Below are 25,190 nucleotides of genomic sequence, written 5' to 3'. Positions count from 1 at the left end.
TTTAAAATTTAGAAAAGGAGAAACTGGAAAAGCTCCCCATATATTCCTGGGTTTTTAACTCCAACAATGAATCTAAAGGCTGAAACTTAGAAGTCAATCAATCCCTTCCCCTTTCTACCATTACCAACTCCTGTGTCTTCATGAAAAGTGTTCTTAATGACTTACTGCATTAACGCATCTATCGCAATTAGGTGAAGACAAGAAAATGTCACTTGCTCATAGCCTCATCCCAAGACACTCAATCCTTTAGATATCTTTTTCTGTCCAGGGATCAATCATCCCTAGGAGTTCCCAGAAAGTTATATGAACACAATTTAAAGAAATGCCATCTCAAAAGGCATCTAGGGAACCTTCAGATCAGTTGGAGCTGGGGAGGCATAGAAAAGAATTTTCTCAGAAGTACTTAGGTCTTGACTATGGTCATCCTAGCTCAATCCCCAAACTTGAAGATGTTACTTTCTGAGAGCTAAATTAGTGAAAACCAACATAAAATAGAGATTTGCTAATGGAAGAAATTTGTCATTTAAAGAAATGGCTGTAAATGTCTTCCTAACAAGAATTTTGAGAAACCCCTATTCGTCATTAATTTACTTATACATTCCCCAAATATTTATTGACTCATTATGTGCGAGCCACTGTGCCAGGTACTGAGGTATAATAAGCTCTCATGGAACTTATCATCTAGAAGTGCTGTCAAAGGAAGTTTATATTTCATTGGACCTGGGGTACAAGTGAAGAAATTAATAACCCGGAGTTCCTGTCATGGAACAAATCCAACTAGGAACCATGAGGTTGAGGGTTTGATCCCTGGCCTCGCTCAGTGGGTTAAGGATCTGGCGTTGCCGTGAGCTGTGGTGTAGGTCGCAGACACGGCTCAGATCTGGCGTCACTGTGGCTCGGATTAGACCCCCTAGCCTGGGAAGCTCCATATGCTGTGGGTGTGGCCCTAAAAAGAAAAAAAAAAAGAAAAAAAATTAATAACCCAATTTATAACTGTAATACAACAAATTCTTATGACATATATTTGTTAGATGAGGGTAAATGGAATTTAAAAATGGGACCTGGATACTAAGAACTTGGCAGTGTTTATTTAGTACTGTTTGAGAAAAGAACACCAGTGGATGTACATTCCAGCGTTAGAAAGAAGAGTGAACACAATGGAATACTATTCAGCCATAAAAAAGGATGACATAATGCCATTTGCAGCAACATGGATGGAACTAGAGAATCTCATACTGAGTTAAATGAGCCAGAAAGACAAAGACAAATACCATATGATATCACTTATAACTGGAATCTAATATCTAGCACAAATGAACATCTCCTCAGAAAAGAAAATCATGGACTTGGAGAAGAGACTTGTGGCTGCCTGATGGGAGGGGGAGGGAGTGGGAGGGATCGGGAGCTTGGGCTTATCAGACACAACTTAGAATAGATTTACAAGGAGATCCTGCTGAATAGCATTGAGAACTATGTCTAGATACTCATGTTGCAACAGAAGAAAGGGTGGGGAAAAACTGTAATTGTAATGTATACATGTAAGGATAACCTGACCCCTTTGCTGTACAGTGGGAAAATAAAAAAAAAAAAAGAAAGAAAGAAGAGTGATATGATAAAACCATGAAAGCTCCTTATAAATGGATTTTCCTTAATTTTAATCCTAAACTCCAATATCATACATTTCACTTTTTCATAATTTTCTGTTTATTTTATTTTATTTTATTTTATTTTATTTTATTTTGTCTTTTTGCTATTTCTTGGGCCGCTCCCGCGGCATATGGAGATTCCCAGGCTAGGGGTCTAATCGGAGCCGTAGCCACCAGCCTACACCAGGGCCACAGCAATGCGTGATCCGAGCCGCATCTGCAACCTGCACCACAGCTCAGGCAACACCGGATCGTCAACCCACTGAGCAAGGGCAGGGATCGAACCTGCAACCTCATGGTTCCTAGTCGGATTCGTTAACCACTGCACCACGACGGGAACTCCCATAATTTTCTGTTTATCAAACAACTTTTAAATTTCAAACGTAATTCCGCAGGAACCTTAACAATTTGGAAGGAGCACTTTAGTGAGCTATGGTTGACTTATGAATCAAAATTTGTATGCATAATTTGATGGTGGACTGATTAGAAGAGAATGTTTGAGATCTGGGAAGTTCTAGAAAATAGGGCATATCTAATCCTCAGGCCTCTAATGGGGGAGGCTGAAAAGCATCCCTCATGGCAGGGTTTAGGTGCAGGAAGCCTGCAGGTAAACACATTATGGTGACTAAGGAAGAAGAGGTTGAAAAGGGGGACTAAACATCACCATACAAGCTAGGCTGCCTAAGCAAAGTATCAGGAATTAAGTGCACAGTTTAGCAGAGTTAAGGAGTCACGAGAGCAAAGCAGCAAGTTAGTCAAATAAGAGATGTTATCAATAAATCTCAAGGCAACCAAACTAAGCCAGCGGCTGAATTTGCCCTCATTCCAAAATTATTTTCATTGCTAGTATGGTTTAATGGGGCTGGAAAAGGACACGCTGGACACTTCCTCCATAGGAAGAGCCAAAGTGTCCTAGGTTTGCACTGGAAAAGAACATAGGGCCCTCAGATAGGCTTCTCAAGGGGGCTTATGTCCATTCTAATGAGTCAAGGATAGGAATTAGCTAGGGTACCTCTAGAAATCTAGAACTTTGTCCAAAGTATAATCAGTTTTCTTTAGTTGTTGAGATTGGTAGTTAGAACTCAGGCTTTAGGGGACTTGGCAGAGAGTGAGGGGAAAAAAAGAATTGAACCCATAAGAAGGTCAGTTGGACCCAGAAGGCCATGTGTTAAAGTCCACTATTTCTTCTACTGTGTACTACCAGATGGTGGTCTTGTTTTTAGCACATCAGATAAAGCTCATGTGCCAACTTCCTTATATGACAGTTCACCTTATATGTATAGTCAGGTACCAAGTAACGAAAGACACATTCTTTATACTGAGCATCAGAGTACAGGAAAGCATTTAGAAGGTCATCTTAGATTTCTCAGAGCTCTCCAGGCACAGACAGCTATTAGGATATTGGCATGAAGTCCAGGTAAACAGTTGGGACAAAGATTATAATTATTACAAAAGAGGGCATTCTGGGGGAGAGAAGTTTAAGATGTTTAGAGAGAATTCTGCAGCAGCTAGATAGGAAGAGCACTTGAGTAAAACAGTTGAGATAGTCTAAAGTACTTGGTTCATATGCTCTGCCCAATAACTCTGTTAAGTAGTAGTAGGTAAATGAAGACAGAGAGAGGTTTGGAGAGTATGCTCCAAACCAGGATAAAGTAAAATATCACTGCCAGGAAGTTAAGTAGTTCACCAAGACAGAAGATCTCTTTGACAATGATCTAAAGGCTGGTATAGACGAGGGGCAATGAAGAGGACGTGGTATGCTATACTCAGGGTCCATTTACTACCACTCAGATGGTGTCGTGACTATGAAATGGGTACAGATCCATATTTAGACCACTATGATGAGCAGATAAAGATGATGCTAATGGTGATATACCAGGGCATTTAGGAATAAGAAGTAGGTATGCCAGTTATCCAGGTATGACTCTAACCTAGGAAAACAGGAAATAGCATAGTATGGCCCCATGTATTCAGTCAACAAATATTGAGCACCTATTACATATTAGGGACTGTTCCAGACTCAAGGGTATCCAGGATTGGGAAAAATAAACAAACAAACCTGTCTGTCCTCAAGGAGGTTACACACAGTGAGGAAAGTAGATAATGAAAAAATTAGTCAAGTAGTAATAAACGCTGTGAAGAAAAATAGGAATTCCGTTGTGGATCAGCAGGTTAAGGACCCAACATTGTGAGGATGTGGGTTTGAACCCTGGCCTTGCTCAGTGGGTTAAGGATCTGGCATTGCCACAAGCTGCTGCGTAGGTCGCAGATGCAGCTCAGATCTGGTGTTGCCGTGGCGTGGCGTAGGCGGGCATCTACAGCTCCAATTTGAAACCTAGGCTGGGAACTTCCATATGCCACAGGTGTGGCCATAAAAATAAATAAATAAATAAAAATTAAAAAAATAAAAAAGAGAAATAAAGCAGGGCAAAGAAGCAGAGCAACAAGAGTGCTATCTTAAGTAAGGAGTTCTGGGAAAACCTTGCTAAAATGATATTCTAGGAAGAAGTCTGAACAAATAAGACAGAAAACCAGGCTACCATTTGGAGGGACAGTTTTCAGATGGGGAGAATAGCAAATGCAAAGATTCTGGGACAAGAAGAAGTTTGAGTCATACCAGAAGAGCACCAAGATTCCCCCTGGACCAGAATCAGAATCGTAAATGGGTCACCATGACTAGGTGGGATGATGTTGTGAACCATAGGCAGCAAGTAGGTACGGGTCTCTTCCTGGGTTAAAACAAGTATCTGGTCCTCTCACTTCCACAAAACCCCTGGATCTCATCAAGTCATTACCTGACTAATACGCTCTTATCTGTTTCCTCCACTAGAATGTAAGCTCCTTGAGGACAGACCCTGGGCATGAACACAAAGCCACTGTCTGCGCTGGAGGACCATCCCTAACTGGGGTACGATGACCCTTGGAAACACCGCAGCCTCTGTTAGCCACTAATATTAAAGTTCCTGACACAGGGCACTGGATTAAGACAAAGGTTCTTGGTTTCAGTCCAGCAGATTCAGCACCACCTGGATCCTTGTCAGAAATGCAAATTCTTAGGCCCTACATGGGACGTACTGAATCAGAAACTCTAGGGGTGGGGCACAGCAATTTTTTTTTTTCTTTTTAGGACCCCTGCAGCATATGGAAGTTCCCAGGCTAGGGGTCTAATCAGAGCCATAGGTTTCGACCTATGCCACAGCCACAGCAATGCCAGATCTGAGCTGCGCCTGTGACCTACACCACACAGCTTGCAGCAAGGCAATACCACATCCTTAACCCACTGAGTGAGGCCATGGATTGAACCCGGATCCTCATGGCTACTAGTCAGGTTCTTAACCCACTAAACCACAACGGGAACGACAACAGTGTGGTTTAACAAGCCCTCCAGGTGATTAAAATGCACAATAAAGTTTGAGAACCATTGTTCTCAGTTGTGGAGGTCTAAGAACACCATCACTTGCATGTCTCAAAGAGCTGGATGGTTCCTATGGAGTAATTTCTGCCAACTGGGATCAAATTCTTGAGAAAGTTAGCTCAGGGAAGAGATTACAGGTAACAAAATGATCCCTACTACATGTTGAAGCACAACTTTTTTTTTTTTTTCTGTCTTTTTAGGGCCACATCTGGGGCATATGGAGGTTCCCAAGCTAGGGATCGAATTGGAGCTACAGCTGCAGGCCTTCGCCGCAACCACAGAAATGCAGGATCGGAGCCGTGTCGGCGACAAACACTACAGCTCCTGGGAACGCCAGATCCTTAACCCACTGAGTGAGGCCAGGGATTGAACCTGTGTCCCCATGGATACTAGTCAGGTTCCTTTCCACCAAGCCATGACGGGAACTCAATGAAGCACAACTTTCAAGTCATGATAAGGGCAGAGATAAATAAAATCTTCAGCTGAGGTACAGAGACTCAAGCCTGGACCAGACACACTTTTTCTTTTTGTAAAGAACAAGTTTTGAGGGATAGCAGAGAAGGCAAATAATCACTATATGAGACAATCTTGGGTGTCTTTCACCTCAGACCTGTTAACATCTCATGGAACATAATGTGAAAAGCCTGGCTGTTTAGCAAGTCCAAGGGATATAGTTTAGGCTCTTAAATACATTTCCCTGGGTTAACTGATTTAATAGGGGACAACCAAGAGATGGGTGGTTTAAGAGGATAAATAAGATAATCTCCATTAATCAATGGAAGATGAAAAATGTGTTTTATAGGTTTACCAGTATCTCTTTTTTTTTTTAACTGGTGTCCTTGCATATTCAACTGGAAGAAGAGCATCTATAAAGTTATTTTCCCACTCAATGATGTTTCCAAATTAGTTGACATTATAAAAACCCTGAGCATTTTAGCTTCATGAAAACTCAAGTTCTTTGGAGCTGGTCCTAGAAAGTTGGGCTCAAGAGGTCAATGATGAATAGTGACTAGGTTGAGATTAAGGCAATTTTGATTGAGGAAGAGCTCCCACTGACTTTCCTTCAGCAATACAGGCTTTTGGGTTACTTTAGCATAGTCTGGATCTCTGATGCAGAAAGCAAGTATACCTGTTTGGAGGGAGCCTGAGCTGGGGGAAGCGACCATCTCCACATACCACTTGTACTCACAACGTTGGGGTTACTTTGCATCCTGGTCTGCATAACCACCCAGGTGTGAGTGTACTACCAAAGGAACAGAAAGTTGGTTGGGGGGGGGCATGGGCAATGCTGGTGACAGTAGCCTAGATTAAGCAAAGAATATGATAGGAAGGTCTTATGCTTGGGCAGGGAAGCTGTGAAACAAAAGACAGATGGGTGTAACACTATTCTCTTGGCACACTCCCCTGTTTGCAGCCCAATAAGAAGAGGGGAGGAACTTCTTCTGTGGTGGTGCGGCGAGTCCAACTAGCATCGATGAGGGTGCGGGTTCAATTCCTGGCCTTGCTCAGTGGGTTGGGTTACAGTGTTGCTGTGAGCTGTGGTGTAGGTCACAAATGTGGCTCGGATTCCACGTTGCCGTAGCTGTGGCATAAGCGAGCAGCTTTGCTCCGATTTAACACCTAGCCTGGGAACTTCCGCACGCTGCAGGTGCAGCCCTAAAAAAGAAAAAATAAATAAATAAATAAAGGAAAAGAAGAGGGGAGGTTTCTGCCCAGGGGAAGCTTTAGGTCTAGTGGGCAGCTGGATCTGCTGGACCAAGGACTGGCCCACAGAGCTGCCTGCTCCCCCTGAGCATTTGTCCTGGAGATAGTTGTCCCACATTCTCAGCTATCTGGGAATATAAACCACCATCCTTTACAAAGGTTAGGGACCTAGGACCCCTTGCTGTGCCTCAGTGCAGGACCAAGTGACTTCCTTATGTTGGGAATTGATCCTCTATAGGCCAGAAACACACACACACACACTCACACACACACACATACACAGCCTACCTCAATTTAGTACAGGATGATCTGTCTATACTGATGGTCAGGTAGTTAGAAAAAAGGAGCTGCAGCTGTTTCCCTTCCAGGTGTGAGGCCTAGAGCTCAGCCCCTCCATACTGGCTTCACTTTACAGAGCAAGGAGCAGAGTATCCTGAATGGAGTCCCTATAAACTTTTTCAGGCTAGCACCAACAACAGTGGGACATCAGGGCAGGGTTTTGGGGGTTTGGGGCATCAGTATCTTTGGGCTCACCTCTGCCAATCATACTATTTGAGGCATACTATTTGAGGCTCACTCATAACCTATAGAGCTGCACTGCCTAGACTGAGGAATGGAGCAAGGCAGTGCCATTAACCATTCCACCAAAGCAGGTAACCACTCTTGCCCCCTCAAATCCCTCCCCAACCCAGGAGCCAAAATGATATTTTTAAAACATAAATATGATCCTGTTACTCTTCACTGACGTCCCATGGCTTGGGGATGGTAAGACCTAGAAGGCATGACAGGTTTTGCCTCTTCTACTATCTTCATAGTCAGCTCTCCAGCTACTCCTTTCCTCTCACTCAGGTCATACTGGCCTCTCTACTCCTCCAGTGAACCAAACTCCTCATTCAGAGCTACTGTCCCTTTTTCCAGGAAGCTCTTTCCCCTTTGCCTGGCTAGTACATGCTCATCTCACAGGTCTTCCTGAGAAAAGGTCTCCCTGACTTCTCAGGCAGGTTCAGTCCCCTGTTTTACACTCTGACTGCATGGTACTATTTTCCTTCATTGTACTAGCTTTATTCTGGTTATCTAACCATGGGTGTGATTATGTGATTCCTGCCTTACTCCAACAAGACTATAAACTTCGTGAGGGCAGGCAATGTACCTGCTTTGTTTACTTTATTCCCAGTGCCAAGTACAGTGCCTGACACAATGTGTGCTAAACAAGTTTTCCTGTAGGACCGAAAAGAAGGAGGGAGAGAAGGAGGAAGGTAGGAAGGAATGAAGAAAAGGAGGGAAGGAAAGAAGGGGGAATGAAGAAGGGAAACAGCCAGGGAGAAAGGCAGAGGAGGAGGAATGGAGGCCCCAACAGTGTGAACTGGGAAAATATCTGATTCCCCATCTCTAATGGAGAGCTGGAAGGGTTAAATGTAGCTCTTACCTGAGGCCTCAATGCTTAAAGGCAGAAGTTGAACATCAAAATTTTGTCCATAGGATAATGCTGAGTTCAAACCACAGAAGCAGGTCCAATTGGGTCACCAGAGCAATGGAGGTCTGAGGTGAGTATGAGGTGCAGAGCAAAATGAGAATGGGAAAAGCAGGGAAGAAGAGGGCAAATAAATAATCTACACAAATTCAGGAAACTGTAGGACAAGTCCACCAGCTGGCTTTTTCTTTACCTAGCAGCTTTTTATGCATGAGCAAAGCAAGCCTGATTAAAGGGACACAGACCACACTCAGTTGCCATATATAGATACGATTGTTCCAACAGCTTAATAAATTGGGATTCTTGGATATAAACCCTCTTCTTGTGAGTCTGGTTAACTCTAGGTACACTAAGGAGACTGAAATAAGTTAGAGCGTATGCCATTTCAAAGCTTAGGACTGGATCCTGGACCATGGTGCCCTGCTACAGGCTGGACTCAGTGGCGCTCTGCTTAAGCAGTTACCTGGCCCCTCCCTTTCCTACATCTCCAAGGCTTCCTCTTTTAGAAATGCAACATTTTTGAACCAAAGTTATCAAGCTCTTAACTTACACACTGTCTCCTATTATCTCCCTTCTTGATTGTCATCTCTGGGGGACAGGGCAAGCATCTAGTTCATTTTTTCATCTACTGAGTCTATACAGTGACTTCAAATAGTAAGTGCTCAAAAAATTTGGAATAAATATCTGTATTTCATAGGTGGTAGGAGTGCTTACTCCAATGAATTTGTTAACTTCTGGAGGAAAATCTTTTAGACTCAAATTCTTTCTGAAACTACAAGGAGTTGGGCTAAATAATCTCTAAGGTGTCTCCAAACTGTAAACTACTGGGACAATGACAAGGTTATGTTGTGTGTGTGTGTGTGTGTGTGTGTGTGTGTGTGCGTGTGCGTGTTTGTGTGTGTGTGTGTGTGTGTGTGTGTATTTAACAACCTATCATTTCTAATGCACTATTCGGCTCATAGTGGGAACTCAATAAATGTCTGCAGTGAACTGACTGCAATACAAATATATACATATAAATAAATATAGATGTATACTCCAGTACAGAGATATATATAATTATATATAAATACATATATAATTTTCTTTTTTAAGGCCATTCCTGCAGCATATGGAGAGTCCCAGGGTAGGGGTCTAATCAGAGCTACAGCTGCCAGCCTACACCACAGAAACAACAACCAGATCTGAGCCATGTCTGCGACCTATACTACAGCTCGCAGCAATGCCAGATCCCTAACCCACTGGGAGAGGCCAGGGATTGAACCGGCAACTTCATGGTTCCTAGTCAGATTCGTTTCCACTGTGCCATAAGAGGAACTTCTGACTCCAATACAGATATATTAAGTTGAGAAGAAACACAGAGATAAATTCCTGAAGTTTCATACAAACTGCATAAGAGTTGGACACTACAAAGTATATAAGAGAAATTTGTTATTTAATGGATTCTGAAGGTGAAATTTTTTTTTTACAGTATCTGGAATCACTTTGTAATATAGTAACTCCTTAATTTGATCCTGTTTTTTTTTTTTTTTTCTTTTTACAGCCACGCCCATAGCATATGGAAGTTCCAGGGCCAGGGGTTGAATCAGAGCTGCAGCTGCCAGCCTACACCAAGGCTTGTGGCATCACTGGATTATTAACCCACCGAGTGAGGCCAGGGATCAAACCTGCATCCTCACGACACTGTGTTGGGTTCTTAACCCACTGAGCCACAACAGAAACTCCCCTTAATTTAATCCATTTTTAAGTTTCACAGTTTTACATATCAAGGTAGCCAATAATAGGATAAACCAGATTAGCAGCTTACAGTTATGAGGGTGCCAACAGACTTAGCCCTGACCAAGCTATTCTTCACAGAGGGAAGTCCTTCTTTACATAGTTTTGCAGATGTTCAGCACCCCGCCCCCAGCACACAGACATTTTCTCCCTCTTGTCTTAACTCTTATTTCAAATCTGGTAGATCTATCCTACTTTATAATGCTGTGCATACATTTTTCACTTTCCAATACTCCTTTCCACATTCCTCCCCCTTGTTTAGCTACATGCCTCACCATTTTCAAAAACATGTATGCCTTCCACAGTGTGTGGATCATCCATAGTATCTAGACTCTTCAAGGTGTCTGTCTTGGGTGACTTTTGAATGAGCAGGCTGGAAGTTGAAGCTTCCCCAGATGAGAAGCACTATATCTAGGTCACCCTCAAGGTGGGATTCAGGGAGGGGAGTGCTCCTTAATCTCTTTCACTTTCTCTATGACTCTCAGCTAGTTGTCTAGGGATGTTTTTCCCCCACCCCCAATAAATCCAGGGAAAAATTAGAGAAGTACTGACTCTTATCAACAACTATCTTACCTCAAAAAGGTTCTAATCCTTTGACATAATTGGGGTAAAAGCAGAACACATAACTAGGAACTTTGAGACTGAGGTGGAAGAGAAAGCCATTTTTCTTTGGGACACTATTTATCTTATAGGTTTTGGAGTATCAATTAAAGTGGCAACAAGGGCTCTCACAAATGAACCTGGAAAGGTTGAAATAATTCACAAAGGACAGAGAAATCAAGTACAAGCTCAATACTATAAATCTTGTTCTCCCTCAACTCCCGAGTCCTCCCTATCTGCTTGGGCCTATCCCCACATATCATGCCAAAATATCACCTGATACTTATACAAGGAAAAGACCATCATAAATGTTTTATCATAGTGGGGATGGAATACCCAAGGTCAGTTGACTGCTAAAGCCCGCCTCTACACCAGTTAAGTGTCATCTCCTGTACTGAGAGTCCCTGCAAGTGAACCCATTCTGTCACTGGAATATGATCAGGAGACAATGGTACCTGTTCTCTGAGGAGTCCTGACTAACTGGCGAGACTGAATCACACACATGAAAAATTTCAGATGGACTTCCTCTTTATGCATGCCTCCTAGAAATAGAGACAAAGTTTAATGCAAATCAACAGATCTGTGCAATGATTAAAATGGACAAAAGTGACATGGACCAGGTACATTTAAGACTAATAGGCCTTAGGACTTGACACTATAAAATGTCAGCATATGAACTGATACATATAATCTACTTTTATATATTTGACAGGACAAGATATCCTAAAGTCAGCAAGCACCTCCCCACCCCACCCCCAGCGGCTGAGAGTAGCTAAAAGGCTGGGGGCCTCCAGAGGCTTCCCTTCTTCCAGTCTGAGGTCACAGACCAGGACTGTCACCTGAGTCTAGAGAGCTTACTCAGAAGCATTTCTCTAAGGCTTCTAGACATGGCCTGGGTTCCAAGGCCCACCAAGCTGATGGGCTTGGTAACAAGTCTGAATGAACATACATATTTCTTCTCATTATTTTCTCTTAAAAATTACAGCACAGATTAAGTTAATTGATTCAGTCCAGCAACAGCAGCACTGGCCATTTAATTCTTCAGAGAGCAGAATCCTGGGTTGTTTCCCTGAGAGCTTTCCTCACACCTCCTGGAGGGGCATTTCAAACTGCTCCAAAGTTCTGGAAGTTTCTACACGTTTCCAGCATCTAACCTAAGCCAATTCCAAGCAGGTTTTTTTGTGCTTTTTTTTGTTTGTTTTTTGTTTTTTCTTTTCCCCAATGGCCAATCAAGCTTGATGTGGTGCAAAGGAGAATATAGAAGTGCAAGTTAAAAAACTCTTGTTTCCTAGTCTCAAATCTGCCATGTGCTTTATAGCCTTGCCAATGGTTCCATTTCTCTGAAACTCTTAGACTAAATCATCTCCAATAACCTCTGCAAGCAGTAATGTTTTGTGATTCTCAATAAAACATGACATAGCCTCAGCTATATTTAGCTCCTCAGGTTTACATCTGTCAAGGTGGCCACAGGTTGCCGCAGATCGAGGGTCAAAGCAACGAGCTGCCATGGAAACCAGAGCCTAAGCAAAAAACCGCCAGGCGGAACCAGAAAGCAACGGGTGAGGGGGCCGAGGGAACAGAGAAAAGCGTAGGACGAAGGGCACACTAACAGTATTCCAAGAACGAGAAAAAGCTCAAGATGAAAGGGAAACGGGGAAATTATAACTACAGCCTTAGATGCTCCCTTGACTTATCAGGCCTTACCACACTGCGCAGGCGTTTCGTAGGTCCTCAACTCTGCTCTTTGACCTCCCGCCCCCACCCCTCCCCCGCAGGCCACCGAGCAGCCCTTCCGGTGTTGAGGAGGCGGTTCCGGTTCGCGGCGGTTCCCGGGTTTTGCGTTCCGCGCCCGGCCGGAAACCCCTTCGTATAGCAGCCGGTTCCGGTTCGGTGAGTGGCGGCGGGAAGCTGGGGGAGGGGTGAGGATGGAGGGATCCTGGGCTGGGAGGCAGTGTGGGCCCGGGCCCGGCAACCTGGGCTTGGCTGGGCGGAAGCGGGGACGGCTGTGGGGACGGTGCTTTTTCCTCTGCCCCGCCCCCTGGGACCACCTCCCCTCCCCCCTGCCGTCCGCCGGCTGCGATCTGGCTGGTGGCCGTTAGTTAGGTTTCCCAAGGCCGTTCCTTCAGGCTTCTCCTCCCGCGTCGAGGAGAGGCGGTTTCCTTGCGGTTACGGCCGGTTCCATCTCAACGCCCAGCCCTCGTTGTGAGGAACAGGCAGGTTGGGATTTCGGGGCTTTCCCGCCAGAGCAAGGGCTTCTCTCGGGGGAAGCTGTTTTCACCCGGAAGCTCAGCCTTTCTCTTATACTTGCTTCACCTCCCGCCTTCCTTGAGACCTGAATGGTATTTCTCCGCTACTTCTGCGTCTCACGTAAACATTTCTCCAACTCTTTTACTCTGTGGTATCTCCCTGAGATGTGATATCGCTAGTGCCACCAACAGAAAGAAACGTCGGGACCCTCCTGCCCAGGTTATGAAAATCCCCTTAACTGCCACTGTTTGCTTACCTGGCTCATCGCCTCCTGGTAATTCCCTTGAACCGTCTCTTTCTTGGTGTACCCTAACCTGATCTCTCTGGCTACGTGCCCAGTTTCTCTTGAGCTTGGTGATTTCTGTTTATCGGTGCCTCTGCAGTATTTCCACTATCTTGTTAGCACTAACTTGCTCCTTTATCACTTTCACGTCAGCCTTGTTAAAGTCATTTCACTTCACAGTTGGTACGCTTATTTGGGTGGTGGTGATTCTTGCAAAATTTTTTATAAAAATTTTATAAGCCTTTGATTGGCTACCAACCATTGACTTAGGGTGTTCCAGTTATGTGTTTTGGTTGGAGTAGGTCGCATTATCTCCTCAGTCTTTATTTTTTATAGAGATAATTTCTAAGGACTCATGTTGAAAGATAGATTACAGAGTTTGAAATTACAGTTACGGTGAAACCTAGAGCATTTCTTTAAGCGTGATCCCCTAATCTTCCAATTTAGAGACTCCCTTTTCTTGATCTAGTCCCATTTTGAAAGCCTCATTTGTTTTTATCTTGAGAAGCCTCATTCACTTTTACCTAATCCCCATTAATTATACCAAAGGTAAAGATGGTGTCCATATCAGTCATCTGATGACAAATCTAGAGGAAGCAAATGAATTAAAAAAAACAGGTTCTTCTACCTCAAGCTAAGGTGATGTAACTCAACTACAGCTTTGGGAGTTTTTCCTTTTCTTTACCCGACTCCTACATCTCCTACCAATTGCACCGGCTTTATTGTCTTGGTGTAAGTGTCTGTTGATGGATCTGGTTTCCTCCAGGGGCCAGTGAGATTCTCGGCCGCAGGGACCAGTTCTTATTCAGCTTCGCAGCCGCAGGACCCTATATTACTGGTGCACAGTAAATGTTTGTATATGAGGAAAAGCGAGTCCTTTCTGTTTAAGGTGTTAGAGTCTGGAGAGATTTCATGTAAAAAGGTGGGAAAAAATACGTAATTATATAGTACAAACTGTTTCATAGACATAATGTTCCAGAGTTCATAGTAGGATGATTCATATGATTCCTTCTACAACTTTCTCATATAAATTGTTCTGTAAAGCTAATTTTACAGCACCCTCTCCTCAGTATATACTTTCGGTAATTTCATCATAGCTCCAAACATTCATTTTTATTTTTTAAATTTTATTTTATTTATTTTTTGTCTTTTTAGGTCTGCACCCTTGGCATATGGAAGTTCCCAGGCTAGGGGTCGAATTGGAGCTGCAGTTGCTGGCCTATGCCACAGCAATGTGGGGTAGGAGCTGAGTCTGCAACCTACACCACAGCTCATGGCAGTGCCCGATCCTTTAACCCACTGAGCGAGGCCAGGGATCAAACCCGACTCCTCATGGATACTAGTAGGGTTCATTACTGCTGAGCCACAGTGGGATCTCCCAAACTCTTTGCATGTATGTAAACTTATAAATGTTTTACTGTGCTTACTACATTCCGTCATTGTTAGGACTTTGCCATCTTTTTTTTTCCTTTCAGATTTCCTATTGTTTTGTGTTCAGCTACTTTACCTGACTTCTCCTGAATATCTCTAACTGCTATGTTCTTTTAGTAAATTAAATGACCAGTGTAAAGTAGGAAATGAGTTACTAGAATACTCATTTTTTAGAGAGAAAAAAATTCTTATGCTTGAAAAAATTTGGTAACATCAAAGGTTCCAGGTCCGGCATTTCATGTTGAGTCTTGGGGTGAAATATCCCTTCTCCCATTGTAATTTCAAAGTGGCATAAAGAAAGTAGGATAAGCACACTGAAGAAGCAGCATGGATTTGTATTAAAATGTGAATATGGGGCTTTAATGATTAAAATTATAAAATAGTGTGGATTCCCAGAGTTAGCTAGGGATTAATTTTATCTTGCTAAAGTTGTATAAATCCTTGTATAAGGATATGTTAAAGGATGTGAAATTTTGTGATTTTTGTTGAAAGAACATTTGCTTGGAAGTGAGGATGCCTGGATTTTTGTCTTCCCTTTGCCCCATCTTTGTGATTTCAGGCAAGTCACTTAACCTTTCTGAACATAATCAGTAATATTCTGTGATTTTTTGTTTACTCTCCTCTTCACATCTATCTCAGCAATGAAAAGGAAGTTAAAATGGGATTGTTCTACTGGGCACCAGGCTTTCATTTTTTTTATGGCTGCACCCACAGCATATGGAAGTTCCTGGGCCAAGGATTGAATCCGAGCCCCAACTGCAACCTACACTGCTGCTGTGGCAACACTGGATCCTGTAACCCACTGCACTGGGCTGGAAATTGAACCCACACCTCCACAGTGACCTGAGCCTCTGCAGTTGGATTCTTAACCCACTGCACGGCAACAGGAATTCCAAGTTTTATTTTATTTTATTTTTTTGGTTGTGACATGCAGTGACTTGATGTGAAATCTCGGTTCCCAGACCAGGATTGAACCAGGCCATAGCAGTAAAAGCGCTGAATCCTAACCACTGACCATCAGGGATCTCCCAACCAGGCTTTTAAGTTGGCAATCTTCTAAATACAACAAAAAAGACTAGTGATGTCTCCTGGCCCCTGAGCCCCCAGCTCTGGGGGTGGCGGGGACAGGGAGAGAAGAGAGACAAAGTGTCCCAGAGACCTTTGGAAATGCTGAGTTGATTGGACAATAGAAAATGATCAAATATTTTAAAACTAAACCTGAAAAAACTGTCCTCCCCACCCCTCCACACCCAAGCAAGACATCTGTTTTGAAACTTTAAATACAATAAATATTAAAATTGTAGCCTTAAAAAAAAAAAAAAAAAAAAGGCTAGTGGTAACAATTACGGAATGGCCTGAAAGAGAAAATGTGAAAAAGCCACAGCTAGGTTATTGGTTGATAGGATTTTTTCCCTTAATATGGGACCCAGGGGATTAAGCTTTATTAAAAAAGAAGGGGAAAGAATGACCTGGAGAATTACCAGATAGAAACTTTTTAGTAGGTTGAGCATTTCAAATACATTTGAAGCCTAAATCTTAGACTTAAATTCTTTGGAGATCCTCCTTGGCAAGACTAGGTAATCAGATGATTATTCTGCTTAATCTGTACCTAGGCCAAGAAAAGCTCAAGCAGCCCCCTCCTTTGTGTATGCACTTTGTTATTAGAATCATGAAGGATACCTGTTATCATCATCCAGTCTCCTTAGATTGAAGGCCTGATAGTGCTGTGTAATTGATAAAGTGCTCAATCTTTTTAAAAACATGGTGATAAGATTATGAATATATAAATGTACCATCCCTAGTCTCCTCCTCTTAGAAATCTGCCAAGGAGCCTGTGTGTCAAGGATACATTTATTAACCAGGTTCCTCCAGTTAGGCTTTTAACTTCTTTTTCTGGGCAAGTAAGATATATCAGAGGGGAAAGTAATTTCATATAGGCAAAGGGGGTTTGGTTTACAACCATTTGAATAGGGGAGAAAGTGTTTAGTACAACCACGAGGTATTCCTTGATTGTCCTCGGAATACAGGTAGCTTTATGTTTGAGTGAGTCTTAATAGGACTACCACAAGATCTGGCGCTTGTTAATAAAGTGGTTTAGCCTGAGGTAATAGAGCAGTGGATTGGGATGAATTTTTAGGTTGTAATTTCAGTACAGTCACTAACTTTATGATTTCATGCAAATTAATCTCCAAAGGTTGGCTTTCCTAACTGCTTCTTGCTATGATATTCTGTGATTCTTTATGTAGTCCATAATTGCTGTTTAGTATTGCCCAGGTTGCAGAAGTGCTTGCAACTGCCTCAGGCTAGTTTTAGTTCCTGTTCTCTTCCCATCAACTTGCCTTATTACCACCTCATATTTTTCTCCGCTAAGAATACAGGTGTCACTTCTGAGTGGCTTCCTGTTCTATAATTATATGAAAGAGATGTTTGAGAGTGTAACATTTCTATTTTCTGTCTTTTTTTTTATAGGACTTTGTATCTTTGCTAAAGTCAGTGATGTGAAAACACCTGACATGGGTAAGACAGACTCTGAAGTAGTGGTCAATCCTTTTAGCTACTCTGCTTAGTTAAACTGGAGTGAGAGAATAAGTTTTCCTAACATTTTCAATATTTGCACCTTTGTGCTATAGTTTTAAAAGCAATCTCATCCTAATCACGTGATACAGTATACCAATTTTCTTTTGTTTAGGGTAGTGTTTATAGCAGCACTTTAAAGCATTTTCTCATTCATTATATTGAAAAAGCCAGGTATACAGTAGCAAGCATTACTATGAGCCAGGCCTTGTTTTAAGTACTTAAAATATTCTGTTTCATTTAATTTTTTAAAATTGGAGTTCCCTGGTGGTACAGTGGGTTAAGGATTCAGCATTGTCACTGCCATGGCACCAGTTTGATCCCTGGCCCAGGAACTTCCACAGATGCGGTCAAAAAAAGAAAAACAGAACCTCCTTACAAGGATACCTAATAGTACCTAGTAGGTACTATTATTATCTCCATTATATTGCCAAAGAAACTGAGATGCAGAGGTTAAGAGACTTGCCTAGGGTCACACAATTATAACTGGCAGAGCTAGGATTTAAATTGAGGCAGACTGGTTCCAGGATCCTTGTTCTTTAGTGCTAGGTCATACTGCCTTCTATATGATAAATAATGTGATTAAGGTAAATTTAAATTTCATTTAGCTAGTGGCATTGAGAATTATGATTGGAACATTTTCCACTGTTCATAGTACTTTATATCTGTAAAAGGGAATAATAGAAGGTCAAGACTAGTAACCAATTTAGGAATAGGTTGAAAAATCTATACAGTAGGTCTTTTTTTTTTTTTCTGGCTTAAATTCCATCAATGAGTTTCTTTCTTTTTTTTTTTTTTATATAGTAGGTCTTATAATAATCCCTATGCTCCTTTAAATCCACATTAGTCTTCTACTGTTGTTTTTTTTTATTTTTTTTAATTTTTATTTTCCCACTGTACAGCAAGGGGATCAAGTTATCCTTACATGTATACATTACAATTACATTTTTTTTCCCCACCCTTTGTTCTGTTGCAACATAAGTATCTAGACAAAGTTCTCAATGCTTCTTCTACTGTTTTTTGCTTGGTGTACCTTCTTTTTCCAAGTCATTTGTTTCTCTTTTTTCTCATTGCTGGTATCAGTGTAAGTCAGTGAGTTCCCTTGCTCTCATTTGTTCCTGTTCTAGCTCTTGTATAGTGACAGAGGTCTCAAAAATGAATATCAAGCTTCTGTGACAGTATTATAGTAATTGAGCTGGTCTCTATTAAGAGCTATATGAATACATTATGCTTTTTGCAGAAGAATTTTTAAGGTGGATTGATTTTTAAAGCACCTTTTTGAATTGAAACAGAAGAATAAATCAGGGTTAAGAGTTATGAATGGTGAAATTTTTGCCCTATTTTTTAATTTTTTTTTCCTACAGTTAAAAAATAGTCAAAATTTTCTTTTGGGAAAATTTCGTTATTTTAAAACTTTGAGTTAAAAACATGTACCATTTGGAACCATTATAAGTAGGTGATTTCAGTCAATTCCAAATTAACCAATTTCTGCACACTGGCCTCTTTTTTTGACAGTGACATTTTGAGATTTCTTGCCAATAATTATGAAAGAGGTTTCATTTGACTGTAGACCTGTCTTTTGGAGATCATTTTTTTTGTTTTAGGTGAAATGATTGGTTCATAGGAAAGCAACCATCAAAGAATTATGTGACTTGTACTAATCCAGACTCTTTCCCCAGATGATATTGCTGATAGGATGAGGATGGATGCTGGAGAAGTAACTTTAATGAACCATAACTCCATATTCAAAACCCATCTCCTGTCACAAACAGGTTTTGCAGAGGACCAGCTTTCACTTTCTGACCATCAGGTTAGTAATAATTTTCTTTCCCTAATTAACGCATTATTTTGGCTTAAGTTTTCATCTGATATAGTTTAAATGCCACACTCAAAAGCACAAGCATATGTGTAAACTTTTTAGAATCAGTAATTCTAGTATTTGGTATTCTGTTTGATATGTTAAAGTTAAGGACCAAGCTATGTATGAAGTCCTGGAGAACAGTACCTTTTAGAAAACTCATTATTATTCCTCTATTACAATTACCAATACACAGATGAATGTTCTTTTAAGCTGGGGTCTTAAAATTATTGAGCATTAAATGGGGGAAACTGAAAATATATAGCAGCTCTGAGATTTCTCTGTTCTGTAAAGCTTAGTTTCTTGAAGGACCAGCAGCATCAGCATCACCTGGGAGCTTCTTAGAAATGCAGAATCTCACACTATACCTACTGAATCAGAATCTACACTTTATAAAAAGTCTCCAGTAGATCTATATGTACAGTAAGGTTTGAGGGGCACTATTAATAAAACAGTCTTTCTCAGTAGGAAGCTATTACTAATTCCTATTATACCATTCTTTGTGGTGTGAATCTTCCCTGAATTGCAGAATGTTTAGCATCCTTGGCCTCAAGGCAAGGATGTGTAGCATCTGCCCCCAATAATCATTTTGATATTTGAATGTCTATCCACATATTTCCAGATTTGTGCTGGGGTGCAGGACCACCACTGATTAAGAAATGTCTCTGTAAATTATCAAGAGTCAAAACCAGGTTGATTTTTGTCAGCTACTTTGGCGTATGATACAAATGGCTTTCAGAACAGGATATGCTAAATATGTATTACCTTCTAATGAGCATTCTTTGAATTAAGTTGTATAATAGATATTTTGTGCATTTTCACCTTAAATCCTTAATCATTTTATGAGGTTGTATATGTGTTTTCCTTGTTAGTATGTAGTTTAATTTATTTTTAATACATATTAATATAATTAATTATATTAAGTTCTGAAATGTAGTAGTTCCTAATGTAAATTTTTATTCCATTTTTCTGTCAAAAATATGATTTAAGAAAAATCTTTTGTTTTCTTTAGATTTTACCTTCTAGGCAAGGAAATTTGGACCGCTCTTATACTTGTTCTGCAAGAAGTACCGCTTATAATGCAAATTATTATTCAGGTATGATATATTACTTGGAATCAAGGCATTTCTACCTTTCAGACTCCTAGTAAATTGTGTTTATTGTCTCTAGAAGTGAAAACATTGTCAAAAGCAAAATGGTATCTTTAAAACATCATTTTAATAAGCACTCTCTGTGTGGTTGCTGTAATACTTTACTGATCTAGTCTCAACCAGATATTTTTTAATGAAGAAGGTTTTCTTGGAATCCATTCTCCTGCTTGTCTATTTGCCATTATAAAAAGCAGTGCAGATTTTTGGTTTTGGTTTTTTTTAAGATACGTGTATCCGATGTAAAGGTTATTTGTTTTGTGCTTGTTTAAAGCACAGAGCTAGCCTATTTGTATTCTGCCTAAAACCATAAATCCTAAAAAATTTATTTCTACCCCAGCTTGTCCCTCCATTAGGGCAGGAAATGTTACCTACATGTTTCTGTCTAGCACCTGCCACAGCCATGCTTGCATATTCAAGGGCTTGCCTTTTAACTTGTGATCCATGACAGAAGTCAGCATTCTCTAGGCTATTCCTAGCCTCTGGCCTGCCTGACTTTGCATCTACCCCCTTTCTAAGGTTTGGATTTCCAAAGATCTGGCTCTGTTTTGGGGAAACTAAGAGTTTTTTGATAGTTAGCTTCTTGACAGTATGACCCAAGATTATAGTGGTCTTTTCACTCCTCATGCTTTAATCTCCTTACCTGACCAAAGGTATGGGAATATTAGCCATACCATTGAACCTGTCTCAATGAGATTTTTATAAGTTGAGATAATAAATATGAAATGCAAATAATAATTATTGTTGTTATTTGGCTTCCTCAGGATTCTTTGTCAGCAAGATGAGATCTCCTCCCCTAAAAAGACGTTAGTATGATGCTCTTTTAGATTTGTATTATATTTAAATATCATTTAGGTGGGTGGTACTTTACCCTGGGCACTGGATTTCCTCTCCTGGGGTGGGAAATGGCCTCCACATAGTATGTGCATAATTGTATAGAAAAATCAGTTAATTTTTTCAGAAAGTAACTCTGCCATCATTATTGTTGAAAAGGCCTTTCTGATGAGCAGAGAGCCTAAAATATGGTTTGATAGCTCATTATTATTAATCCTAGGGGAAGGACAGTTGAGTGGATAATGAAATAAGATCATTAGTATTTTCTTTTGAATTTAGGCTGTGTTGACTTATAATTTTGTATGCTTATTTACCATTGGACAGAATATTTGGTTTTAGTTTAAAATAACTGCTCAATAATAAACAATCATATATTAGAAAATTATACTCAAATTGATACTCAAAATCTCCTGGCTAACTCAACTCTTACTTAACTCTGTGGTCTTTTCTGTTTTTTATCTGATTATATATCCATGTACACATTGTATGATTCAGAACATAGAGTCTTTTGTTAGCCTAGTAATTTTTTTTTTTTTTACTTTTCTGTTTACCTATTATTCTTCATGTTTACCTTTTTCTATTGATTTCTAATAATCCATGGAATTGATATACACATTTATAATCTTTTATGTACAATTCCAAAATCCTAAAAGCTCTGAAAATCAAACTTTTTTCATAATTTACTTGGCATCAAAATCTGACCTGAGCTGAATTCATTACTTGGCGAAAGCTTCATGAACTAATGTTAAACTATTTGTTTTGTCTTTATTTATCCCTGTAAATATGAATATTTATACATTTCACTGTAGATATATCAGTATGTTTGATAATAGGGTGCTGCTTCAGATTATACTTAGAAACACATTTAGTATATACCAGGTTATCCTTGTAAAATTCCAGAAATCTTTAATGTAGAGACACAATTGGATCCAGGGAGCTGTGATTTAGGATGATGGCCTGTACCTTCATTTCCTTCATTTTCTCTATGATTTAGGTCCCCTTCATCCTCACCACTTGCAGCTTTTATAAGTAACATAATTTACAAATATTTATTTTTAGCATTTTTTCTTTTAAATTTCAGTAGGCCTTTGATATTCACAAAGGATATATCTGAGATCATCTCAGAGTCCTATTTTGACTATGGTGATATTTAACCAGATTCCTGGCTTCCTACTCAGTTACATGATTCTTGAGGGTTATATATATTTTTTCTATGTTTTTCTTCATACCACAAGTTGATCCCTGTATCAGAATCTTACACCAAAGTTATTATCTCTCACTTAAAGCCCCTTTTTTTAGGAAAAGGAAAGAAAACTAATTCATAACAATTACTTTATACATGATGTTGACTAGAGAATACCAGCTGTTTAATCCATATTGAAATGGGGATGCTGAGCTATTAGATTAATTTTCTAAATTACAGCCTGAAGCAAAGGATTCAGATTTATGTCTCTGCCGAATTTAATCTAGTCCCTAGCCAAACCACCTTACGGTATGTCATAGACCTCCAGGGTTGCTCCCTGCAATTAGACTTTTAAATCCATGAATGTCAAGGGTCCAGCTACTTTTTTCTTTTATAAAGACTTTAATTCAAACCTTTAAACTTTATTCCTTTGCCACACCCAGTCTAGTTCATTGCAAGTCCTACAGAATATTGTCTCTGCTGTCACCTATTCTTTTCCGATAATTATCACATTGATTTCTCTGGTCAGTCTCCTTAAACCTTACCTCTTGATTGGGCTAGACAGGGGTCCCCAGTTTACCTCCCTTAGTCTTCTCATTCTCCCTATGCTGGTATTTGTCTCCTCGCTCACCTTACTCCTATCTGCTCCTCCACTAAGATGAGAGCAAACCCAAGAAAGTGTTAAACTTTAAAACCTAGAGTCTGGAGCTTTCATTTATTGATTTTCTTGATCTGCCTTTCTATATCAAGCTTTTAAAATATTTGCTTCTCAATCCCAAGATTAGAGTGTTAAAAACATTGATTTCTTTTTTAATTTAGAAAGCAGAGAAAATGCAATACTTTTATTTTAATAAATTAGTGCTGGTCAGACTTTAAGACCTCTTGATTTTATTATGAGAACAATTAAAAAGAAAATTAAAACATTTTAAACCTTAAAAGTAATTTAAGATGAAAAGAAATGATTTTGCTCATGCTTAGAATCATTATTAATGTCTTATCTTTGTAAGATATGTTAAATTAGGTTGAAAAACAGGCATTTAGTAGGTGAGGCAAATTAAAGTATCCTGTATTTATGGTAACTAGATAAATCTGAAAGTTAACAGGAGCAACTGATGATTAATAGTAAGTGATTGCTCGACACACTTTTTTTTTTAAATATAAAGTTTCATTATTTCCATAAAAGTATTGCCTGTTCTTGTAGAAAAATTGTAGAGAAAAGTAGAAAAATACTCATCATTCCATCATTGGAACACAACCAAAATTAAAATTTTGGTGTATTTTCCTGTAGTTTTGCGTGTGTGTGTGTGTGTACACGTAATAAATAATCTTATTTGGGCATTTGCAGTCTGACTTCTTAGTGATGACAGAATGCTAGGTTAAACTGACACTAAAAAACAGTGTCTGCAGGAGTTCCTCTTGTGGCTCAGCAGGTTAAGAACCCGACCAATATCTGTGAGGATGTGGGTTCAATCCCTGGCTTTGCTCAGTGTGTTGGGTGGGAATCCACTGTTGCCACAAGCTGTGGTGTAGGTAGAGGATGCAGCTCAGAGAAAAAAAAAAGTGTCTACAGCTCTCTGTTGGTCCCTCTCTAGCTTTGCTTGATCTCATTGACCACAGAGCAGTATCCAGTGATTTCACTGAGTAGGGATGGAACCACCTTATTCTGATGAAATAGATTGCCTGATCCTGTACTTTTCCCTTGAATTTTAAAGCCAGAGTCTCTGTCAGGTGCCATTGAGGCAGCTATATTGGCTTATCCTTAGTCTCAGATTTTATTTGCATTTATTTGCATTGTCAGGGTATTTGCATTTTTGGTAGACTTACTCCTCAAGTAGACATCTCTAGTTAGATCATTCCCTAGTCAAATTTTAGCAAAAAAAAAAAAGTGTGACAAAGATTTCTACTGCTGTCCTTTGCATTTAAAGATAATGATTTTCAGGTCCTTTAATGAAACTCATTTTCATTAGCCTCATGTTTCTATTCTTGTAATAATAGTGATAGATGTTAAGCATGGGTATTGATACCAAGGGAAAAGATTATGATTCATTTTGAAAGTAAATTTAATTTAATTATTAGATTAGGTCATTCACTACGTCAGCTAGTATTAGTACCAGCCAAGCCAAGCACTGCTACTTTTTTTATACCTTATTTCCCCTAAAGTCTGATATCCTGATCAGCAAAAACAAAAACCCATTACACCAAACTTAACGTTTTTGTCAGTTGCCTTACTTTTTGTATAGAATACCAAAAACTACATTATGTATTTTGAATGACATAAGTACATAATATTGTGCAAAGTTCTGTAGTAATATGTTTTGAAAGAGGATCTTCAGAATAATGTTGGCATTAGACAAAAATTCAGGAAGTAGAAAATTACATTGTTACCTTTCCACTGGTGCTCCTCAGAGGTCTGTAGCCTAACTTTTGAAGTTACTTTGAAGATACTGTTTTAAATTGTTCAATCCTGCTGTTAGGGAGGGGAGGGTATAAAAATTATTCTACTCCTAGCTGAAATTTTGAAAGATTTTTATCACCCCAGTTTGTAAGCCAGAAGTCAGAAAATTCAAATAATAATTAATCCTCACTCAGTCTGACTGCAGTAGCAAGCATTGGAGTATTGATATGTCTGACAATCATAACATTAAGTGACTAAAGGTTATCATGCCAGAACCAAATGCATATGACAGGTCCTTCCTGCCATAAGCCGGCCAGAATAAGCAGCAATTGGGTTATCTCTGCTCTTATACAGAGCCCTTGAGTCGTGAATATGGTAATTTAACACAAGAAAGTGACACCAGCTGCTTATTAAGCAATAACTGTTGTTCATTTGAATTACAATTCTCCTTGGCCCTCCACTGCTTTCTTACTGGTCTGGCCTACCTTCTTTCAGGCCCAGGCCTGGGAGTGCTTGCAAGATATAGTTGGGGTAAAATGTTGACTTTTGGTGGACACCACGGAGTCACATTGATGCAGATAAGGCACATGGCTGTGGCAGGATTCAGCTCCTTCATCAATTTTCA

At 40.0% G+C, this 25,190-nt stretch overlaps 2 protein-coding genes across 13 annotated transcripts in view; one reads left to right on the top strand and one right to left on the bottom strand.

The window, feature by feature from the left end:
• PFKM (phosphofructokinase, muscle) overlaps window positions 1-13,247 on the bottom strand; it is a 49,580-nt gene extending 36,333 nt beyond the window's left edge. The window contains exons 1-3 of one of the 5 annotated variants that reach the window (XM_021091209.1): window positions 13,116-13,175; window positions 11,068-11,154; window positions 8,192-8,304 (exon numbers count right to left, since the gene is read on the bottom strand). Coding sequence is in view for 2 of the 5 variants with exons in the window: in XM_021091206.1 (XP_020946865.1) it covers window positions 11,068-11,149 (82 nt within the window). In the remaining 3 variants the exon portion in view is untranslated. Of the gene's footprint in view, window positions 1-8,191; window positions 8,305-11,067; window positions 11,155-12,316; window positions 12,593-13,115 lie in introns of those variants that run through there. The other 4 variants (XM_021091208.1, XM_021091206.1, XM_021091205.1 and 1 more) reach the window with 4 other exon arrangements.
• Window positions 12,405-25,190, top strand: part of SENP1 (SUMO1/sentrin specific peptidase 1) — a 56,467-nt gene continuing 43,681 nt past the window's right edge. Inside the window, exons 1-5 of one of the 8 annotated variants that reach the window (XM_013997976.2) lie at window positions 12,412-12,502; window positions 17,043-17,090; window positions 18,827-18,957; window positions 20,018-20,102; window positions 20,918-20,959. In XM_013997976.2, the coding sequence (XP_013853430.1) occupies window positions 17,087-17,090; window positions 18,827-18,957; window positions 20,018-20,102; window positions 20,918-20,959 (262 nt within the window). In that variant the 5' untranslated portion in view covers window positions 12,412-12,502; window positions 17,043-17,086. Of the gene's footprint in view, window positions 12,503-12,529; window positions 13,134-17,042; window positions 17,091-18,826; window positions 18,958-20,017; window positions 20,103-20,917; window positions 20,960-25,190 lie in introns of those variants that run through there. The other 7 variants (XM_013997973.2, XM_013997978.2, XM_005664162.3 and 4 more) reach the window with 7 other exon arrangements.

Source organism: Sus scrofa, chromosome 5 (genome assembly GCF_000003025.6).
Source record: "Sus scrofa isolate TJ Tabasco breed Duroc chromosome 5, Sscrofa11.1, whole genome shotgun sequence".
NCBI lineage: Eukaryota > Metazoa > Chordata > Mammalia > Artiodactyla > Suidae > Sus > Sus scrofa.
Note: the sequence above shows the minus strand (reverse complement) of the source record. Positions and strands in the feature narration are given on the sequence as shown.